The sequence below is a fragment of the Lytechinus variegatus genome, chromosome 1 (assembly GCF_018143015.1).
Source record: "Lytechinus variegatus isolate NC3 chromosome 1, Lvar_3.0, whole genome shotgun sequence".
Classification (NCBI taxonomy): domain Eukaryota; kingdom Metazoa; phylum Echinodermata; class Echinoidea; order Temnopleuroida; family Toxopneustidae; genus Lytechinus; species Lytechinus variegatus.
This window is the reverse complement of record NC_054740.1, coordinates 88,209,984-88,232,700: the sequence shown is the minus strand read 5'-3', so window position 1 is coordinate 88,232,700 and position 22,717 is coordinate 88,209,984. Positions and strand designations below refer to the sequence as shown.

The window sequence follows — 22,717 nt, the reverse complement described above, 5'->3', positions numbered from 1 at the left end:
ATCATATACATCATGGGAGTAAATTTTGACCATTGCTAAATACTCGCTCTTTAATTTGGTGATGATAAACGTGATGGTTATAGTTATGTTGGTGATAATGCAATAGGGTAAATATGAAATGAAGTTTGGAGCACGTAAAATGCCTTAAAAACTCCTCAAAAATTTGAGACAATTTACCGAAATTAGCTTTCCAAAATTGTAAGAGGCTGAATGAGGTATCAAATTGATCAGAAGATAATGGACAATGGACAGACACAAAATAAATGACGACTCGAAGATGCATACCGATGGTAGGAGCAAGAACGCGCACGCATACCTGTGCGCGCGCAAATTTTTGACATGCTCAAAATGGCCTGGGGCCGTATTCTGAAAAGTCTCGTAAGTTTCCACTTAAATATCCTTTTAAGTTACCCATTTAATGGAGCGCTAATGTACCTCCAAATTCGTATTCTGAAAACTCTATTAGCGCTCAATTAAGTCCCTTTAGGCCACTCCCCTACTGAGCCGAATTAACCAATCAAATGCGCTCTTACAACGTAAATTTTTCTCCTAGCGCGCAGTGTCTCTTCACTTTGCTGCCTTGCAGCGCAGCGCCCGGCTGCTGCAGGTGCACTGCACCACGATCTTGATACAAAGAATTTTTGCTGAAAAATAATGCTTAAGCACATTTGCATCGGAGATTAGAGGTTCGTTGTGTTGTTGAAATTAACTGTTGTCTTTTCCCTTTCTCTCTCATTTATTGTACCTTTGTGCTTTTCTCTTTTTTTCGAACGCGTTCTGATTTTCACAACCCCCTATCTATTGAATCCATTTGTAGCTTTCTTTCTTTTTCTTTTTTTTACAATTTTTTATTTGCCTCTGTCTCGGGGCCATGATAGGGGGGGGGGGGAGGGTCTTCTTTAACTTAATTCCTACTTATTCTAAAAACTACATACTTTTCATAGTATAGCGTCAAAGCTGTGCGCAATCTCGTTAAGCGGGCGCGAGCCAAGTGTGGCCATCATAATAAGCATCATCCATAGAGTTAGCGCCTCCTCCGTTGCATATAAAGAATTGATAACATGACATGACATGAATTGATGACTATATATATCATTAGAAAGAAAAAAGTGAGGAAATTCCTCCATTTTGGTTATGTAAAATAGGCCTAATTATAGAGAAGCAGTGTAATTGCTGATAACCAACTTTAAGCAATCTTACTCCAGAAATTATCATCAGGGGCCCGTTTCATAAAGGACTTGCATAGGGACCTGGGGCCGTATTCTGAAAAGTCTCGTAAGTTTCCACTTAAATATCCTTTTAAGTTACCCATTTAATAGAGCGCTAATGTACCTCCAAATTCGTATTCTGAAAACTCTATTAGCGCTCAATTAAGTCCTTTTAAGCCACTCCCCTACTGAGCCGAATTAACCAATCAAATGCGCTCTTACAACGTAAATTTTTCTCCTAGCGCGCAGTGTGTCTTCACTTTGCTGCCTTGCAGCGCAGCGCCCGGCTTCTGCAGGTGCACTGCACCACGATCTTGATACAAAGAATTTTTGCTGAAAAATAATGCTTAAGCACATTTTCATCGGAGATTAGAGGTTCGTTGGGTTGTTGAAATTAACTGTTGTCTTTTCCCTTTCTCTCTCATTTATTGTACCTTTGTGCTTTTCTCTTTTTTTCGAACGCGTTCTGATTTTCACAACCCCCTATCCATTGAATCAATTTGTAGCTTTCTTTCTTTTTCTTCTTTTTTTTACAATATTTTATTTGCCTCTATCTCGGGGCCATGATAGGGGGGGGGGGGGAGGTTGGTCTTCTTTAACTTAATTCCTATATATTCTAAAAACTACATACTTTTCATTTATATGAGAAATCTTCTCCAACAAAATTTGAATAAACATATTTTAAAAATCAAACAAGCATGATTTTAAAAAAGCCGAAATTTTATTGAAATTTGATGTACAAACGTTATGACATAGGTTTTTATAGGTGGAGAAAACGATGGCATCACTTCACTATTTTTTTCTTTTGTATTTTATTCTATATTCGTTTAAATACTAAAGGGGTCTATGCTTATTTTTTCATTGTCAGAAACAAGGTTTAATTCACTCCTGCACATTGCTGCATCTGCCGTGATTTGGCAATTTCATTATTGTCAAAAAAAAGTTTGCAAAAACAAAATAGTTTATGATGCTAATAATAAAAGAAAATATAGAAAAATAATAGTCATGTTTTCCCTATAAGTACACAAATATTTCTGTCTCCCTTTTCCCCCTTTTCTAATTTATTTATTACCAAATATAGTCACTAGGATAAGGATTTTACTTGTTTCTATACACCACCTTTTCCCCCTTTATTCTATTCCTTTTTAGCTCTCTCCTTTATTCTCTTCCTTCCTCCTAGTATTAAACCGATTTGATGATATTTATACGAAATGAAAGCAACATTTAGCAAGATATGGTGAGACTTAACGGACCTCTTATCACCATTATCTTTCCCCACTGGAAAGTCCGCTAATTGAGCGCTATGAGACTTTTCAGAATACCAAAAGTCTCGTAACTACTCAATTAAGTCTTCGCGCGGTCATAACGCGTAGTATTGCAAGTGCGCGCAACGCAACCCTGCCAAATAAGGAAAGGGGCACTTAAGTGACTTTTCAGAATACCAAAATGCTAATTGAGCGCTAATTGACCGCTAATTGAGCTTTCAGAATACCGCCCCTGAAACGTACCCAAATTTGACCACGATTGATTTGAGGAATTTTAAAATTTTGACGCGCGCGTACGTGCGCATCGTGACCTTTGCACGACCTCTGTTGACATGTCCTGATGACCTGTCATCTGAACTTGATATGATGCAAATATGGATAAATTTTGATGTTGCGATGATATGATCAATAATTTTATTTTACAAAATGGCGCCTACATGACGTCATCATGATTTGATGACCTTGAAAAGTAGTTTTGCGATTCCATAATAATATCCATACATGACATGAAAATCAAGAAATTTGACAAGCCCGATTTTGAGATAATGTGGGAACAAAATTTGGCAATAAACAAATAAAGTAAAATCTGATCTGGGGTCCGTTTCATAAAGGACTTGCAATTGTTGTAACTTTGCCATAATGGCAACTACCATGGTAACAGGGCTCAGCAGCCAATCATAATCAAGCTTACCATGGTATTTGCCATAATGGCAAAGTTACAACAGTTGCAAGTCCTTTATGAAACGGGCCCCTGATCTGTCATATTCATGACAGACCACCTAAAAAGTGGATTGAAGCTATATCAACAAAAGACAAAAACCCAGAGACCGCCCTCTATGATTTTACACGTATTGGCAAATTACAGAGAACCGTAAAATTTTGTCGGGAAAAGCAATCGACAAAAACAGTGGACAATTTGCACTTCCAGGTTTTTCCCATTTTATTCCATTTCCGGATTATTTACTCCTTTTTAAATTACTATTCATGTACTTATTTATTTATTTACTTTATTTATTTCTACATTCCCGTTCTTTTAAATAATTTGGGGGCGCGGGGAGGGGTGAATGGAGATGTCAGGTTGTACCCAGAATCTCACTAGGTATACTATCAACCAAACCCTCTCGATGTGTATTGGGGAACGGTTTTTTTTATTGCGTATATATAGTTAACCTTTGACATCCCATTTTTTGGAGGGAAGGGGGCCTGGCATTGTACGCAACTGCCACCCCCCCCACCCGTCAATGGTGAATCCCGGATCCTAAACAGCGGGCTTCAAGTACAATCATGATATACCTGACAAAGATAATGTATTGATTGACATAGCAATGCACCTGTCTAATCGCATAACCAATTATTGAAAGTTGCTTTTATTTAGGAAGCCCCCATGACATGGCCCTCATAAGCTGGCATGATCTCAAGTCTATATCTATAAGACCAAACTTGAACCAAACTATATTTTTCATTATTCTGGTTGTGGTTTGAATTGTGTCTTTATTATGAAAACCGAATAGAATAGGTTGTTCATATAGCTTAAATAATTATTGTTCAATCCAATGGAAAATTCATTCGCCAGTGCTTGCCCATTTCGGAGTTAACAATTTACTGCCGTTTGCCTCAGAATAGCAAACGAATTCCCGCGGATGAACATTGTCTTCAAGATCAGACGGCAGCGATTAAAAGTAGAGCATTTCGTGACCCTTGTAGTCAGATCCAACAACTTTATTAGATTTCGATTGGTTGATTATGACTGTTATGATAATCATTTTATGAAACGCTCCCATGGCGAGCAGGTGCTCTTTAGAAATTTTTAAGGTACAATTGAGTGCAAACATTCTGGAGAGTACGGTGACAATCAGGCATAACTGTGCCGGTCCCACCAGCATCTCCTGCCCCCTGTCATGAAATTGTACTAAGGCTTAGTCTAAGCTTATACTATCTGGCCGTCTTATTAGTTGAAACGTACATAAATCTCGTTTAACATTGTATAGTCATATAGGAAGTTTAAACAGTACGTGGTAGGGCATCTTATAATTGACCTTTGAGCAAGAGCAGCCGGTAAGCATGGTATTAGATCTCTGTCTACATGTGGAAATGCGTTAATAAAACATTGCCATTCATGATTGTGTGCATTATGCAGTGGCGATGAGTGCAAGACTGAATACTGGGATCTGAGACAATATCTTAGGAAAAGGACATGGCACAATCAACATTCACTGATAGAACATTTCCAAAGGTAGGTAAGCCTACACATTACATCGTGATCGAACTTGCGTTGAATATTATCCATCCTGCTTGGAGTCCATCGAGGTAGACCCCGTTTAGGGGTTAGGGACCTTAAAAGATTTCACAACGTTTTGCCCATAGACACGGAATCTTTTCTCAACTTCGCCTTCTCCTTTCATAAGATTGGTTTTCCCCCGCTTTCCTTTAGTCAGACGTGTATAGGTGAAAATACTCAAATAATAAGCGAACAAACCAATGAAGCGCTTTGCGGTATGCGGTTCATCTGGAATAATTTTTTTTTTCGGAAGGGGGGAGGGGAGGGGTCCAGCGTTTAGTCCCAACTGAAGAGCAAAAGTGCCTACCATTAGTAGATAATAATTATATTATTATTATCATCATTGTAATATTTATCATATTATTATCATTATCACTATTACTATTATTAATAATGTTATGCTAACATGTCACAGCTACTATACCCATGACGCCTGCCTCAAATATGAACTTTAAAGCTCACAGATCTTTTGCTTATTGATGAATTCTCATCAAAAATATACACCGATATTTTGCTTGTTTTTCCTTGTTATTATTCAAACCCACTTATCAAGTATAGTTTACAATTACTATTCAGTGAATGCTAAAGTGCTCTTTGTCGAACTGAGACAGTGGTGTCAAACTAACAACATTTATGTTAGCAAATAACAAATTCACTTGTGGCAGATAACCGAGTCTGAAGTACAGTACCACTGTTTACTCCTATTATACATTACCATAATTATCTTTATCATACCTCGTTCATGCCGTTATTATAATCATTTGCTGAATAACCTTTTCCTTATACATGGACATATCACCATGCATTCAACATGACTTTCACTGAAGACATGTTGATTTTAATTTGAAAATATCACGATTTTTTTCAACCTTTTTAGTTATTCATAATTTTAATCAACGTTGCTCTTTCAAAACTAGTTCTCAACTCGAACAGCTTTAAAACGATTGTTATCTGTTGCTAAATGACACGTTATGAGCAATCATTATCACAGTGGTTATTTCCTGGTTTAGAAAGTGTACTGGTATCATTCTGTGTTAAATCTGATAGGACATAAATGTATTAGAGTCACAACTGATCCAGGGGACGTGCCTCCCCCCCCCCCCCCCCTTGAGAAGCAAAAATTAATAATTTGTCATGTAAAGGTCTTTTTTTTCTTCTTTTTTTGCATGTCAATTTTTTTCTGGTACGAAATATCCTTTATTTTGGGTTGAAGACTTTTTTTTTTTGCTTGTCAATTTTTTTTTCGCGGACGAAATATTCTTCATAAAATTTGCCCCCCTTTTGGAAAATCCTGGGTACGCCGCTGATGGTAACGATATTATGATGCTAATTATTGCTATCAAAAGGTCCGGGATTTTTTTTTCGAAATAAAGCCCAACGTTATCATACACTTATAAATTGGTTAACCGCGCATGCATGATGCAGTTATGTGAGTCAGGGAGTTAAGAGGAAACGAGGACACTCAATGGCCCGTATTCTGAAGTCAGGTTTAACTTAGACCAGCTAACTCTGTGCTAAAGTTATAGGGAGCCAAAAGTAAAAAAAAAATATGTTCATAATGTATATTTTTTATGTTTACTATAAAGTGCCCATTTGCTTTCACAATGAAGAAAAATACTTCAGTTATCATTCCCAGACAATTATGAACAATTTTGCTGTCGTATGAGTAAGTCATTTGAATGTGTGCTGTTAGGGATTTGTGCTCCAATTCAAACCACAACGTCAAACTAGGGTTTAATTTAAACCCAAGTTCAGAATACGGGCCCATGTGTTAATGATCTTTGATATCTCTGAACTTTCGTACCGGCGGGGTCACCAATGTGGCGCACACACCTTTGCATCTACTATTCCCGCTCACAATCATGCCCCTGTCCTTATCCTAAATCCACCTCTGCTTATGGGGAGTGAGTGTTCTAAATGTATGTTCACTACCATTTCCTACGATAATGACTGAGGACTGATGTTGTCTTAATCGAGTACCTTTAATCAGAGTTCATCCATCAGGATTACCTACATCGTTGTTTGTCTAGTCACATCTCTCTTTCTATTAACCTTTACCGATTGACTTTCTGTACAGTGCGTTTCAGAAAAAAAAGTAATCCAAATCTAGAGGGCTGATATTCGGATCATATTTAATGGTGTGCAATTATTCTGCATGGATAAAAATGAGAAACCCATCAGCTTTCCATTGATACCATATTTGTACCATTCATGCCACGAATGACCAAATCAATCGCTGTTGAAGACAACAGGTGCAGACACCAATTTTTCCAAGTTTTGGTAAAGTGGGTAAAATGTGCACTTGATAAAATGATATGTTTTCCAAAGTAATTTTTGGAATGTAGTTTTACTTGAGGCATTTTTCTGACATGATGAGTAAAAAATTGATGTCTCATCATGGACCTGGTCTTATTATTATTATTATTTGTTTGGCATCACCTGTGCATGGGAGGAGAAAAGCGAACTGAATCACTATGACCCGCAGGTCTCTCCTCCCGATATAACTGATTGGGGGAATGCAGATGGACCACTACACCGGGGTTTCCCCCTACTCTTATACGAATAGTGTAGTGGGTTCTTAACGTGCAAAGGTAGTGACTCTCCTCTACACGGGGCCTCCATTTAACGTCCTATCCGAGGGACGGAGTGTTTTCCATTGTAACATAGCCTGCATCTATGAAAAATGGGAGAGACGCACAACGCACTGGCTTCAGTCATCCGCCCGCGGGTGGACTCGAACCCACGATCTTTGGTTCGAAGGGCAGACGCGTTACCGACTGAGCCAACACCGCTCTCTTATTGACCTACACCTTCAACATGTCCTCCTCTTCTTTGAAAACAAAGCCAGAAACGTGGAAGAATATCTTGGACAGCTCGTCTCACCAATGGCAATGCCGAATCATTGTGCGAAACATCCACCTCATATCGAATTCGGCCCTGCAAGTCATCAAAACCTTGGGGAAGAGTTGCAAAAACCTTATTTTAAGTGTCCATAAAGGAAATAACCACAGGGCGTGAGGTCATGCAGGCGCTCTTGGTGGCCGTTCAATGCCATATGGTTGATGGCAACAACTCAATATCAAAAGAGTTCCCTGTGTCTATCACAAATGATGCTGGAACGATGAGCAGGAACGCTGTCCTGAATCCACCGAAGATGCCTATGCACTCATCACAACTGTCTCTCCAAGTGTTGGTCCAACTGTGGTTCGATCTGCTTGTCAATGGTGTGCAAGTACCAGGCGCGTACGCAAGGGAGGGGGGTTAGGGGGTTCAACCCCCCCCCCTTTTTTTTTTTTCTTGTCTCCCCAGAGGTCGGTCTGGTCAAGGAGTTATCGGGCAAGCGCCTGATAACTCCCCGGGGGGGGGCACTCAGTATATAATGCATAATGGGTATGTGCCGCGGAGGGGACCCCCATTTTTACACTCAAATTTCCGTTCCAAGGCATAGCTTTTTTGCCTTGTTGAGAAAAAGAACAAAGAAAGCCGCTCCAAGGCATAGCATTTTCTTCTTATCGAGAAAAAAGAAGAGAGAAATCCGCTCCAAAGCTTCGCATATTTTTCGTTACGCCGCTCCGATCGCGTTGAATGAGCTGCAATTTTGGTGAAAAGCGGCCGCAGAGCTCCCCGGCGGAGGCCGCGCTAGCTGCATCATGCACGCATGACCGTTCCGTAGGGATGCTGCTCACACGCTGGCGATCCGTTCCAAGGACCCCCGTTTTCACAAACATTTGTCGTTCCGAAGCCCGTTCCGAGGACCCTCCTTTTTACAATAAGCCCGCTCCAAGGCCCCCATTTTTTGTCTCGCCCGCGGCACACCCCCACCACTTTTTTGGTCGAGTGCCCCCCCCCCCCCGGGGATAACTCCTTGGTCTGGTTACGGACAGTTCCCTTACCCAATAATGTATATGACAGCAATAATGAACAGAATCTCATGTTTCCGACGAAAAACACAGAAAAAATTTCCGCTCGCTTCGCTCGCTCCATTTTATTATATCTTTTATTTCCGCATGTCGCCGACATGATCACGGTATCGCCATTAACAAGGCCATACATGATTATCATGATGTATACTTATGAATACAAGTGAACCAAGACAAAGACATAAGTTTTCTTACAAAATATGTTTTACCAATATGAAAACCAAAATGACGGAAAACGCTAAAATGTCGGTTAGCTCGCTCCGCTCGCTCGTAATAATTTATGAAATTCCAAAAGTATCTAGTCTCCTGTTCAAGGCCGTATTATGAGTGTTACGAATAGAATTAAGGACATGTAGCATCGACTAATACTTGATTTACTAACAAACTATTGACAAGAAATGTATGTTTTGACGGGAAAACGCGAAAATTTCGGCTCGCTCACTCCGCTCGCTCGTAATCATTTATGAAATTTCTTAAGTTTCTAGTCTGTTGATCAAGGTCATATCATGAGACTTACGAGCAGACTTGTATCATCAACTAATATGTAATCATTACCAACAAGCTATTGAGAAGAATAATTGTATGTTTTGGCGGAAAAACGCAAACATTTCGGCTCGCTCGCTCCGCTCGCTCGTAATTATTCATGACATTTCTCAAGTTTCTAGTGTTCTGATCAAGGCCATATCATGAGTGCTACGATCCGAAGGACATGTAGCATCGACTATGATACCAACAAACTATTGACAAAAAGGTTATGTTTTCAACGCAAAAACGAGAACATTTCTTGTCGCTCGCGGGTCATGACCGCACTGTTACATACCCCATCCCCACTTAAATGTTATTGTGTTATTTGCAGCGCTGAAAAAAAAAAATCATCACCTCCCCCCCCCCCCCCGCTCATCACTTTTTAGAGACTGGGCGGGAGATTTTAAAAAAAAATCAGCTCCAAACCCCCCCCCCCCCCTTTCAAAAATCCTGCGTACGCGCCTGGCAAGTACAGTCACTTATTAACACTCCTTTTGAAGAAAAAGGGTCCAATCAAAAGATTTCTGACAGCTCAGGCATCGATGAAAGTATTTACATCAGCATCTGCCTTTTCATCAAGTTTTCAAAAACTTGGAAAAAGTTGTCTCTGCACCTTGTGTCTTCAACATCAATTAATTCGGTCATGCATAGCGCAAATGGTACAAATACGATATCAATGGAAAGTTGATGGTTTTTATCTTTCGTAATCATGCACAATAATGTCACAAAATACATATGCTTTGGATATCAACCCTTTAGATTTGGATTACCTTTTTTCTGAAACGCACTGTAAATCAGGGAAGGTGTGCTCTTTGGGCGAAGGGTGGATTGAGCTATATAGGGAAAAGAGACTAAAGTTCACATTTCACTTATTCATTCATTCGATCTTTTTAGGACAGACACTCAGAAATGAAAGGGGAACGGTCCCTTTTATTTTGCCTCAAAATATGATACGGGTTTAGAGCAAAGGTGAACACGGTGAAAGCGAGGGCACGCTGAATAGTTTGAAAGGATTACTTGCGATGCGATTCCCCAGGATGAGAGTATGATAATAAGGAGTTGAGGTAATTATTGTTTGGTTGAATATCGATAGAGGGGATGAAGAGGTGGAGTATATTAACCATTATGGCGGTTGGTTATGACTGGAGGAAAGAACGAGTGTGAGGGTTAGATAAAAATAATGTGATGCAATGAATGTTTGGATCTGTCTTGTTTTGTTTCCTATACACTCTTAAAAATGTTGGGAAACATACTGTCAAAACAATAATGTCAAAACAATAATCGGTTAAAATTTTATCAAAATTCTAGGTATTTTTCAAACCAATAATGAGTGATTTGTGTGAAACTGTACCTATTAGTTGAAAACTCCCAGAGTTAGATTAAAAAAATTAACCAATTGTTGTGTGGACAGTATGTTGCCCAACATTTCAAGAGTGTAGACCTAAAGAATCGATTATTGCATTGCATTAAAACCAGAGTTCCAAGGAGACGGCTTTACAATTTGTTAGAGACACAATGAGGATTGATGCCTTGCCAAAGGATGCTATTTGTCGATTTGATCTTGAACCTGGCTTGAAACCACTTACAATGTCAGCTGAGCTTTTCTAATCCCATTTCTTAAAAATCAATGTGGACACGATGTGGACATACATTATTTTTATGCCATATAACATTTCATGAGTTTGGCAGGCCTTACAAAAGCAGAATTCAATGTAATTTTAAGATATAAATTATCTGAATGATATAAGAGGTTAATTGCGCATTGTGAATTGTCTAGTTTGTTCTATTCGTGCACATGCGTTTTCAAGATAGATAATTCCCACTTCCTGGATATCATATTTATAAAGGCAAGCAAGAGAAACATGTTATTTCCGACCCAGACCATTGTGATGTCATGTGACTTGAGAACTTGATAACTATATACTATTAAAACAATAATGGTAATACATATATACAATCATAAAGTCATAAGATATTGTTAAATACATATATAAAGTAACAACAGCATTATATCAATTAATACATAAAAATGAATTGACCAATATAGAAAAAAAAGTATAATAGTAAAAAGCATCAGTACTGAAAGGGGTATTGTTATGTTGGTTGGCCTAGGCAAGATTGAGGAAATGTCCTTTCACAGTTTGAAATTATTTAGGTTTTAACATTCTTAATTTAGGTTTTAACATTCTTAATCACTATTCCATAGAACGCAGCCATCATAATATAAAGCACTTTTCAACTAATTTTGGGCAGTATTGTACTCGATGCGGGAAGCATATTGTCCAGTAAGCAGCGATTACTTTAGAATGGGCAAAATGTTCATCACACTGGATAAATAAAAAAAGGCCTAATTTTGGTTGGACACATAATAACCCTCATGGATCATTTTCACAGTTTTACCCAATAATTTTTAGAGTGTACTTAGACTACATAATTGCGCCATAACAAATTATCATCAACAACAACACCAAGACATTTAAAACTATTACATTTTTCAATATCAATACTTTAATACTTTATTGAAATGAAAATATATTTTAATAAAAAAAAAATCTTTTCTTACTGCCAATGATCATATATTTAGTTTTATCAACACTTAAACACAGCTTATTTAACCTAATCCACATAGTGATATCATCAAAGTCATTCGGAAGTATTTCTTGAATTTCATAAATAGATGTATTACTTAATGATAAAAATAATGGATATTTAGAGGCGCTAAAAAGAAAAAAGTACCATATAGCGCGTAAAATGTATTAATAATTTAACATTTGTAGAGGGTGTATCATCAGTGTACATGAACGTAGCTATGGAAGTGGGATCGTACATTGTCGATATCAAAAGATGTGCCAACGACAATTTGCCATACGTTAAGAGTGATTTACGTTAATTACGCCCCCCCCCCATCGCCATACTTCCACACAATCTATTATTTAAAAAAGATCAATATCATAAAAATCAACAAACAATTAAGGAAAATGATTAAGCCAGTCGGTTGCAAACATTTTTCCTTCATTGGTCCAATATTGTTGCCGTCTGAATTCACCATGTTTCATATTTTGATTGAGCGTTACAAGTGAGAAAAATGCACTTTTGACTGACTATCGACATATACATCCAATTAATTTCTTAAAGAAAAACACTAATTACCTGTTAGAAATACATATGCGTATAACGTTTGTCACTAAATTTGCTGATTTTGTTTGCTTTCTAAAATCATATGAGCTATAACAAAATTAAATGCATCCTTGATTCATGTAACAATATGCTATCACTATCGTGCATGCATAACCCATATCTGAAGAACAGGCTGCAGAATATTATTGACGGTAAAGTTCGAAGTTGATTCGTGATTTCTTCAAATCAAATGGAACTCGCCTTTGGCCGAAGTTAAATTTGCAAAAGAATATTCAAAATATGGAATTGATGATCAAGATGTCTTGAATGGAAAACACTATTCTTTTTAATCAGCTCGTTTCAATTCAATTTCGTAGTAATATGCTTATCATATATAATGAAAAATGAATTAGATTTTCGTTGACCAAATCAATATGTTTTTTTTTTTCAACTTCAGGTAGAACTTCATCTCCATCTTGATGGTGGAATTCGGCCAGCCACAATCTGGGAGATTTCAAAGTAAGTATTTATTCATGACACATAATCATTAAATTATTTACTTTTAAACTTTAGGTAGAACTTCATCTTCACATTGAAGGAGCCATTCGATCTTCAACAATATGGGAGATTTCACAGTAAGTATTCCCGCAAATAAGTTTTCAATCTGTCTCAAAATACAGTTTGCTTGCTTCTATTTAATAGCGTGCATAAATTTTGTAATAATCATAATTGAATGTTTTATATCATATAATGCATTTGCAAGAAATGATCACTCGAGATTTATAAAGGTATACCTGACTCATCTTCAAATTTAAACAACTATTTATACATATATCATTATGCTTACTGGCAGTCACGAATCTGTTAGGGTAGTTGCCTATACGCCCCCTCTTTTATGTTTTTGTTTGTTTGTTTGGGGTCTGACCACTTGACCGAGGGCCCGCGAGACCGAGAGTCCGCGAGACCGAGGGCCCGCGAGACCGAGGGTCCGCGAGACCGAGGGTCCGCGAGACCGAAGGCCCGCGAGACCGATTTTTTTTCCTTCATCGGGTGACGAGTGGTTTAAAGGGCCTCGCTGAAGGGGGGGGGGTAGAGCCAAAACATTTCCCGGTAGTGGGCTGTAGTGAGCACGCGAATCGTGCGAAACACTTATACTGAAAGGGCTCTCTTATAAGGGGGGGGGTATTTCCGATACTTACAGTAGAAACTTACGTTGCCTAATTTTACTGACCGTACTTAATCATTACCTCTACTCATTTAAAGGTTAAGTCCACCTTAGAAAAATGTTGATTTGAATCAATAGAGAAAAATCAGACAAGCACAATGCTGAAGATTTCATCAAAATCAGATGTAAAATAAGAAAGTTATGACATTTCAAAGTTTCGCTTATTTTTAACAAAATAGTTATATGAACGAGCCAGTTACATCCAAATGAGAGAGGTGATGATGTCACTCACTCACTATTTCTTTCGTTTTTTTATTGTTTGAATTATACAATATTTCAATTTTTACGAATTTGACGATTAGGACCTCCTTGCCTGAAGCACAAAATGTTAAAATAATGGAATTCCACGTGTTCAGGGAGGAATGAAACTTCATTTCACATGACAATGACAAGAAAATAAAAATATTTCATATTTCAAACAATAAAAAATAAAAGAAATAGTGAGTGAATGACGTCATCGACTCTCATTTGGATGTAGCTGGCTCGTTCATATAACTGTTTTTGTGAAATGAAGTGAAATTTTGAAATGTCATAACTTTCTTATTTTACATCCGATTTTGATGAAATTTTCAGTGTTATACTTGTTGAATTTTTCTCTTTTTATTCAAATCAAGTTTTTGTTGGGGTGGAATTGTCCTTTAACGTTTATTTTTATGGTAATTCTGCTTCATGATCTTGTGCATTTAATGTTTAACAAGAAAACTGGAAATATTATGGAAATACATACCCCTGGAACATTGAACATTCATGCTTATTTCCCTAGAATACGGTGAATACATAATGAAAAAAGTTCGTCATGCAGCTGGCAGAAAAGGGGGTAGAAAGCGAAGGGAAGCATGCGCGAGCTCCAATTTCAATTTTTCTGTCTGGCAGAAGGGCGTGAGCGAGTGTGAGCGGAGTTAACGCCCTTCTGGCAGACTCACGACGAAATTAACATTCATGATATGTACAATCCCACTTGACCAATGACATGCACCTGAGAATGGGCACATCTTTCATTTTATCTTTCATTTTATCTTCTGACAAACTGGCTCAAGAATTAGACGCATGTGTCAAAGCCGGGATTGGGAGGGGCTCGTTCTAGTTGCTCATGGCCACAGATATCACAAAATCAAAGTAAATGTGGCATCTATATATCTTGGCGTTGTTGAAGGAAGCAATGTCAGGGACGAGCAACAACAAATGTTTTCCAAGTTGAGGATGGGGCTCGTCCACATAGGATGAGGGTAAGTATTCTGTATAAAGTTCCATTAAAAGATAACATGCAACATGGCCTCAGTCCCCCACCTTTCTGGGTAATCCCACAGATGATGACATATCGACGTGATATACAAGAACTAAAAGTTGCGGATCGATTGCGTCATTACATAGCCAGAGGGGTCGGGTATCCCCCCCCCCAAGAAAAAAACACACATGAATTCTTCAACCGGGCGGGAGACAACAAAAAAATACAACACAAAACAAAAGCAAACAAAGTGAGAGCAAGCGGGGAAGGGATTGTCGATGTTTCGAAAGGGTGGGGGAGCAGAGCGGGGATGGCCGCACCCTATCGAGAGAAGCCCCCCCCCCCCCTCCAACCCCTTCACCAGTTATCGCGACAGGATGGCTTGAGAGCGGGGAGAACATTCCATGCTAAGACTCCCCAAAAGCATGAAAAGTAACACTACACATGGCACTTTTTTTATATATTTTATTGGAGTTTTTGAATAGTTTGCCCCAGAGTATTCAAGAACACGGTTTTCATTTTGTAAAAGATATGAAAACTCTCTTGATTAATGAAGTTTGATGATTGACATGAGTTTGGGGGAAAAAATAAAAAGAAAGTTGTTTTAGTAGAGTAGATACATTGCACTTTGATCCTTTTGGGGAAACCATTCTCGACGAGCACTTTTGCTAACTTTTGGTTCTCCCTTAAACAGCATTTCTTTTAGTGCAAAATCACCCAAACCAATAATAATTTATGTTCATGCATACGATCAATTTTTATGGTGATTTGCTTCTTGTCAGGTGAAACTGCATCAAGACTCTTGTATTATATGCTGATATCATGGGGTATCACATTGTGTTCTTATATAGACTATGCTTATGTTATGAACTGCATTTATATAATTCATGTTATACAAACACATTCTTGTAAATATGTATTATACATTCATGTAAATATGTTAATGTTAATAAACTCAACTCAAAAACTCATGGGAACTAGGGAGGGGACTTGTCTCGAAAGGGTGTGTTGAGTACACCGGCGTAAATCCACTTTGAGGAGTGGGGGATGATCGAGTTTTATCCCCCCCCCCCCATAGGCGAATCCAGGGGGCGAGGGGCCGGGCTCCCCCTCCTATTGGAGGAGCAAAAAAGAAAAAAAAAGAAAAGAGTATAGGAATTAAGACGAGTGAATAAAATAAGAGGAGAGGAAGACTTGAAAAAAAAATTCCAGGCAATTCACATATCTTGTTCAACATGGAGCTTAAATATCAAGTTTGGAAGTCAATATACAAAACATATTTCTCCTTGGAAATCGAACTTTCATTAATTTGTGTGATTTACAAATTGATGACTAAAAAGTGCTCTGCTGTAAAAATGTCAGTTTTATTGTCTAAATATTCACATTTTTGCTCGCGCTGCGCGCTCGCGAAATTGATTTATCAGGTACCTATTATTTTCATGTATTCCCTAAAGTTTTCAAAATATCCTTTTTCAGGTCTGATTGTCAAAACATATCAGCTAGCGCTGCCATGCTTGCATTTTGATTTGCGAGGTATTTCTGTCTCAACAAACTACTTAAAATCCCCTTTTCATGGCAGTTTATAAGAAAGTTTCGGCTCCCGATTTGCGCTCGCATTAATGGTTAAAAATATATCAACTGATTACTGAAGCATCCTATTCATGATTATAAAAGTGCTTGAAATGTACACGAGGTATTTCTGTCTCAACAAACTACTTAAAATCCCCTTTTCATGGCAGTTTATAAGAAAATTTCGGCTCCCGATTTGCGCTCGCATTAATGGTTAAAAATATATCAACTGATTACTGAAGCATCCTATTCATGATTATAAAAGTGCTTGAAATGTACACGAGGTATTTCTGTCTCAACAAACTACTTAAAATCCCCTTTTCATGGCAGTTTATAAGAAAATTTCGGCTCCCGATTTGCGCTCGCATTAATGGTTAAAAATATATCAACTGATTACTGAAGCATCCTATTCATGATTATAAAAGTGCTTGAAATGTACACGAGGTATTTCTGTCTCAACAAACTACTTAAAATCCCCTTTTCATGGCAGTTTATAAGAAAATTTCGGCTCCCGATTTGCGCTCGCATTAATGGTTAAAAATATATCAACTGATTACTGAAGCATCCTATTCATGATTATAAAAGTGCTTGAAATGTACACGAGGTATTTCTGTCTCAACAAACTACTTAAAATCCCCTTTTCATGGCAGTTTATAAGAAAATTTCGGCTCCCGATTTGCGCTCGCATTAATGGTTAAAAATATATCAACTGATTACTGAAGCATCCTATTCATGATTATAAAAGTGCTTGAAATGTACATTGTTCAGGCCATAATATCATCAGATTCCGCGCCCTCATTATGCATTAATAAATAAGGTATCAATTTAATAATTAAATTGTCCCTTTTGTTTAATCTCGCGCTTAACAAGATGAATAGGAAGATATATAGTCATCATATTCATATGATAACATGTCCTAAGGATGTCATGGTCCTTTGTCCCAAACTCAAAATACTAATGAAAAATATCAGCTCCTTATCAAGTGCGATTTATATCCACCTTACAATTTTCCTACGAAGTGTTTGAAATATAAATCAAATCGGAATATCAAATATTTTAAGCTCGCGCTTCGCGCTCACCTTTATTTCATACTAAAAGTTGTATTTAGAATGCCTAGGTTCTATGGCCCGTATTCTGAAGTTGGGTTTAATTTAAACTCAGGTTTAAAGTTGTGGTTTAAGTATTGGTAGCCAATTGTTACATAAATCACTAACAGTATATATATCATAGTTCGGCTCATTTGGCCTCAAATCATTCATAATTATTTAGGAATTATAAATAGATGATTGTCTTCACCATCGATGAATCAGGAAAGAGCACAGTAAATATAAAAAAACATACATCTTAATAAAATTTTTGACACTTTCGGCTTCCCATAATTTTAGCACAGAGTTAGACCATGGTCTAAGTTAAACCTGAGTTCAGAAAACGGGCCTATGTCTAAATCTGAAACACGCGCGCGCATGTTCATTCAGTTATCAAGTTTCAGATCACAATATCAAAAACTTTCTGCTCGCCCTTGGTGCTCAAATTATTAATGTAAGAATATCCCCTCTTACTCATCCTTTTCATTATTTACAAAACATGAATAGTGTTCCGTTCTAGGTCTAAAACTAGAATTTTTCCGCTCACGCTTCGCGCTCGCATCAATTGTTTAGTTATGTAGCTATCCTTTCATGATTACAAAAAATTATTTTCCATTCTTTATGTAGAAATGTCAAAAATTTTTCTGCTCGTAATTCGCGCTCGCCTTATTTGATTGTTGAAATATGTAGCAACTTTATGGCTAACTGCAAGCAGTCTTTAACAGGTAGGCCTACATTTCCTACCATTTCAAAACGTGTATAAACAATTTCTGCTCGCGCTTCGCGTTCGTAGTAATTATTGCAGGCACATCTTTTTTTCAGAATGTTCAAATTTTAGGAAAAAATACATACAATTAAAAAAGAAATTTGCTCGCGCTTCGCGCTCGCATTATTAAATAAGGATTATGATATTATATATTTACGTTAATTTAAAGAATAAAGATAAGAAGTGACTCATAGAACTTCCCCCTCCAAAGAAACAAACAAAAAATCATCTTTGAGCGGCCGATCGGGGAAAATATGGCTGAAAAAAAATTCCGGGACCCCTAATGGCGAAGGCTGGATCCGTCCCTGCCCCCCTCTATACACACATTTGAATATCTATTTAGCGAGCGGTCGAAGCGAACGAGCCATAAAGAACCAATTTTCTCGCTTTTAATCACATTTCATGATATAAATTTTAAAATATTACGAGGGGGCGAAGCGAGCGACCCCAAAATAACCACTGTTTTGGTTTTCAATCGCATTTTCAAATAGAAATTTTGAATTCCTTTTTTTTTTTACTAATTACTTAAAATATATTTTCTTCCCTAAAAAGTGTGTGGGGGGTATTTGTACACGCCAACCGCCCACTCCAAAAAGTGAGTCTGTGGGGGCGGGGTTATATCCCCCATCCCCCGGGATTTACGCCAAGGGTTGAGTGTTCTGATGTACTGGCCAGCCTTTTTTATTTAGAAGATTTTTTTTAAGTAGAATTTTTTTTTGCTTCTTTGAATGTTGTTCCCCGGTGTGGCCTTATACAGCATTCGCCAGGGTTAAACATTATTTTGAAAGAAATTCAAATATAACATGGGGTGGCACTTGGAGGTGAGCGTAGAAGCAAAGGAGAAAAAAAGATTATGTAGACAATGGAGAAACTCATAATATTAATATTGAGGCATAAGCGCCCCCTTCCCATTCGTAGTGTAAATGCATCAGATAATAAAAAGAGTCTTCTGACGGTTTAAATGCCACATTTTTCTGAAGCTCGTTCGCTTTGCTCCCCTCATTAATATATTTCGCTTCAGTATCTCATAAGATTTTTATAGCCTTTTAAAGGGCCTAGTTCAGGGTTTTAAAAAATGTAATTGTTGCAGTTGTGGATGCTTTGCTCGCATATCATGTAAGCTTCATCTGCCCCTTGTTAATAGTGCACTTCAGCCCCTCCCCCAATTTGGCCTAATACAGCATTTACAAAGAAAGAAATCGATACATTTTAATTGCCACATACTATTAACATCAGCCCTTGACTATAGAGATTTCGATAATTCTACTCCCAACTTTAAATTGAGAGAAAAGAAAACTGTTTAAAAATATCTTAGTTTGAGTTTACCGTGCACTTTCAGTGGTCCATTGCCAAATTTCCTGGGTGAGATGTGTTACGCATTAAAATGTTAAAAATTAGTATGAAAAGCCTTTTTACAAACTTTTTCCAGTCTAATGATACTCCAGCAGAAGCTGAAATGTTATCTAAATAAAAAAAATGATGTTAAAAAGGGAATCTGTTAAAGAATAGTTGAGTGAATGAATGAATAACTAAATGAACAATTTATTACACCCTCGTAGCCAAAAAAAAAAAAAAAAAACGCCACCCCCCAAAAAAAAGGGGGAAACGTGAGCGAGAAAATACAAGTGTATAGGAGAACGTAAGACGAGCGAGAGCAGACAAGGAACAGTTCAAGAGACAGTCGCAGCTTCTCCTTCCTTGCACCCCGTCCCCCCCCCCCCCCCGGGAACGCGTTTTGCGCGCTCAGTGTTTCACACAGGCCCCCGAAGCTACCGCCATTTTGTTTAATCCATTAGAAGCTAAAATAAGCCCCCATTAATATTAATTTCGTACGATGCTCCCTCGTCAACTGTGGTTTTGTACGTGTATTAGACAATACGCACACCAGCGCAATGACAAAGGTCAACTTGGCAAATTTATTAATGTATTCATTTTGTTACGCGCTCGTGACGCGAAGGATTCAGCGAATCAAGCAAGCGCAAATCTGAGACGATACGTTGCGCTTTATAAAGTATCGATATCACAAGCGATATCACTTAAAAACAAAACAATGTTTGTATTGCGTCTTATAGGCCTATGCTAATTCTAAAAGGGAAGATGAAAAGAGTAGATCAAGTCGCGATTAGGTAAAAAGGTGGAGGTGGGGTGGGGGCAAATCATGGTTATTACAATGATGGTATTCATGAGTATGAATACTGAAAAAAATAACTTTCACCACTAAAAGAGTCATTTCTTGTTACAATTTAATTTGGAGAAGTAAAAAAAAAAATCTTCATGATCCCCGTGCCTGCTTTCTTCTGGCGTCCGTTTCATAATGAATTACACTGAGCTATTTAAACATCGCTATTATTGTGATAACCGTGGGAACCTTGATTATGATTGGTATTCGTAGTTACCATACTTGTAACTCATGATGAAACGGGCCCCAGTTTATCATGCTCAATATGTTTCCTGTCCCCTTTATTCTCCAGCATTTCTTACTCTGTTTTTTTTTCCATTTAATCATTTTCCCACTCATGTTCTTTTGTGCCGCCCTTCTCCTACATATGAAGAGCTCACTTTTAAAAGGGGTTAGGTCCATTTTTAATCAAATTTGATTTTTATTTCTTGATTTTTAGTAGCTCTATAAGATGATACCATAGAAAAGTTGAAATTCCCATAAAAAAGTGAACTAAAAAAAGAAAATTCACTTTTTTTCAAAAGGGGTTAGGTCCATTCATAATTTTTCTGGAAAATAATATCTTAAAAAAATATGAAGATAAGTAGATTTCTTTTATACCCAATTTTGAATTTCTAATGGTAGGGTATCATGAAAATTCATTTTCGCATAAGAATATTGCAATATGGGAGAATTAAAAAAAAAATGATTTTCTTGGAGTGGCCCTAGCCCCTTTTGCAACTTAACTTTTCATATATTTCCTTCTTATTTTCCCACTTGTTATCTGTCTCCTGGTTTCCAAAAATCTCGTCTTATTTCTCTTCCACCCCTTTTGTTCCTACTTCCAACACCAGCTCTCTCACCACCCCCTCTAAATTATCTCTTCATAATTATGTGCCCCTCCATTTCTTTCTCATCTCTTTTCAACCCACTTCTCATCACTCTTTCCCTCTCTCGATCTCCGTCTCACTTTGAATTTTGCCAATTCCAAATCCCTTTCATTTTAGCTCGGTACAAATACTATATGAACACAAATGAAAGACATGAAGGAATTTTCTGGTTAGTGGTGAATTTTATTAATTATCCAGAAAAAAAATCACATTATCAGAGGATTAAGCTTTACCTTTTTCTTAAGCGTATGTTAATAGTTTGAACCAAAATAAATATGTTTTTGTATGCTGGGGGGGGGGCACAATTCCCCCTACTTTTTGAAGCACTGAAAAGTGCCTTTTTATGCAAGAAAATGCCCCCTCACGAACGTGTACTGTGTCCCTTTCACCTGATGAGAACCTGTTTTAGGTAATACCAATTAGTGCTCTTCCTTATATGCAATTTTTCACCCAAAAATGCCCCCACGTGTTCTGTGCCCTTCCATCTGAGAGCCCGTTTCATGTAATACAAAGTGCCCCCTCGCCTTCTTGAAAGTGCCCTTTCTTGAATCACTGCCCCTTTTTACCCAAGAAGAGCGCTTCTAAAGAATTTGTTCTGTGCCCCTTTCACTTGAGAAGGATCTGTTTTATGGTCACCATGACGAGTGCCCTTTGAAACAAGAAAACAATATTTTCATTTCTATAATATACTTCTGAAGGAAATCCTGTGTGCATTAAGTTTAATAATTCATGTGAGTGGGGTATATAAGCAGGTTCGTACAGATGGAGGGGGGGGGGGCGCTTGAAGGACTCTTGCCCATAGGCGGTGGGATCTGTCCCCCCTAAATTTGAGGTGGGGGACAGTCCCCCTCCTAAATTTTTTGTTGAGAATCTTTTTTTTTTTGCTCGTCAATTTTTTTTTCCTGCGTCCCCCCTAAATTCAGGTAGACCCCCCTTAAAATTGTTGTGCCCCCCCTAAAATTGTGGTTGACAACCTTTTTTTTGCTGGAAATTTTTGTGGTCCCTTCTAAGATTTAGGTGGATAAATTCAGGTGGACCCCCTAAATTTTTTGCCTTCCGCCGCCAATGCTCTTGCCCCCCCCAAAAAAAAAAAAAAAAAATCACGACCAAGGGAAAAAAAGAAAAAGGAAAGCAAAGGGTGAAATATATAATTTTTAATATTTTGTCGAAATCTATCACAAAATTGGATATTTGTTTTTAAAATGTCAAAATTTTGCTTGCTCGCAACTTTTTAAAAATTTCACATAAAACAGCATTTTCCCTGTGCCCCCCCCCCCCCCACTTTCAAGCAACTTCAATCCGCTGCTCCTATTTGTATGTTTATAGCTTCTCTTTTTGCAACCAATTTTAATGAAAATCAATAAGAAATTTCATACGTCATGAATTTGGGTTGTGATAATAATTTTTTTTTTTAATTGGACTTTGAAAAAAAAACCTTTTCCATCTTCATCACGTGGTTCCTAAGTCTTCAATGTTGAATAGTTGG

At 37.7% G+C, this 22,717-nt stretch overlaps 1 protein-coding gene across 3 annotated transcripts in view; it reads left to right on the top strand.

The window, feature by feature from the left end:
• The first annotated feature begins 4,358 nt into the window (after nt 1–4,358).
• The window catches only part of LOC121427154 (adenosine deaminase-like), a 31,212-nt gene continuing 12,853 nt past the window's right edge, over nt 4,359–22,717 (top strand). The window contains exons 1-2 of one of the 3 annotated variants that reach the window (XM_041623419.1): nt 4,359–4,706; nt 12,887–12,948. In XM_041623419.1, coding sequence (XP_041479353.1) covers nt 4,668–4,706; nt 12,887–12,948 — 101 coding nt within the window. In that variant the 5' untranslated portion in view covers nt 4,359–4,667. Of the gene's footprint in view, nt 4,707–12,770; nt 12,833–12,886; nt 12,949–22,717 lie in introns of all 3 variants that reach the window. The other 2 variants (XM_041623427.1, XM_041623409.1) reach the window with 2 other exon arrangements.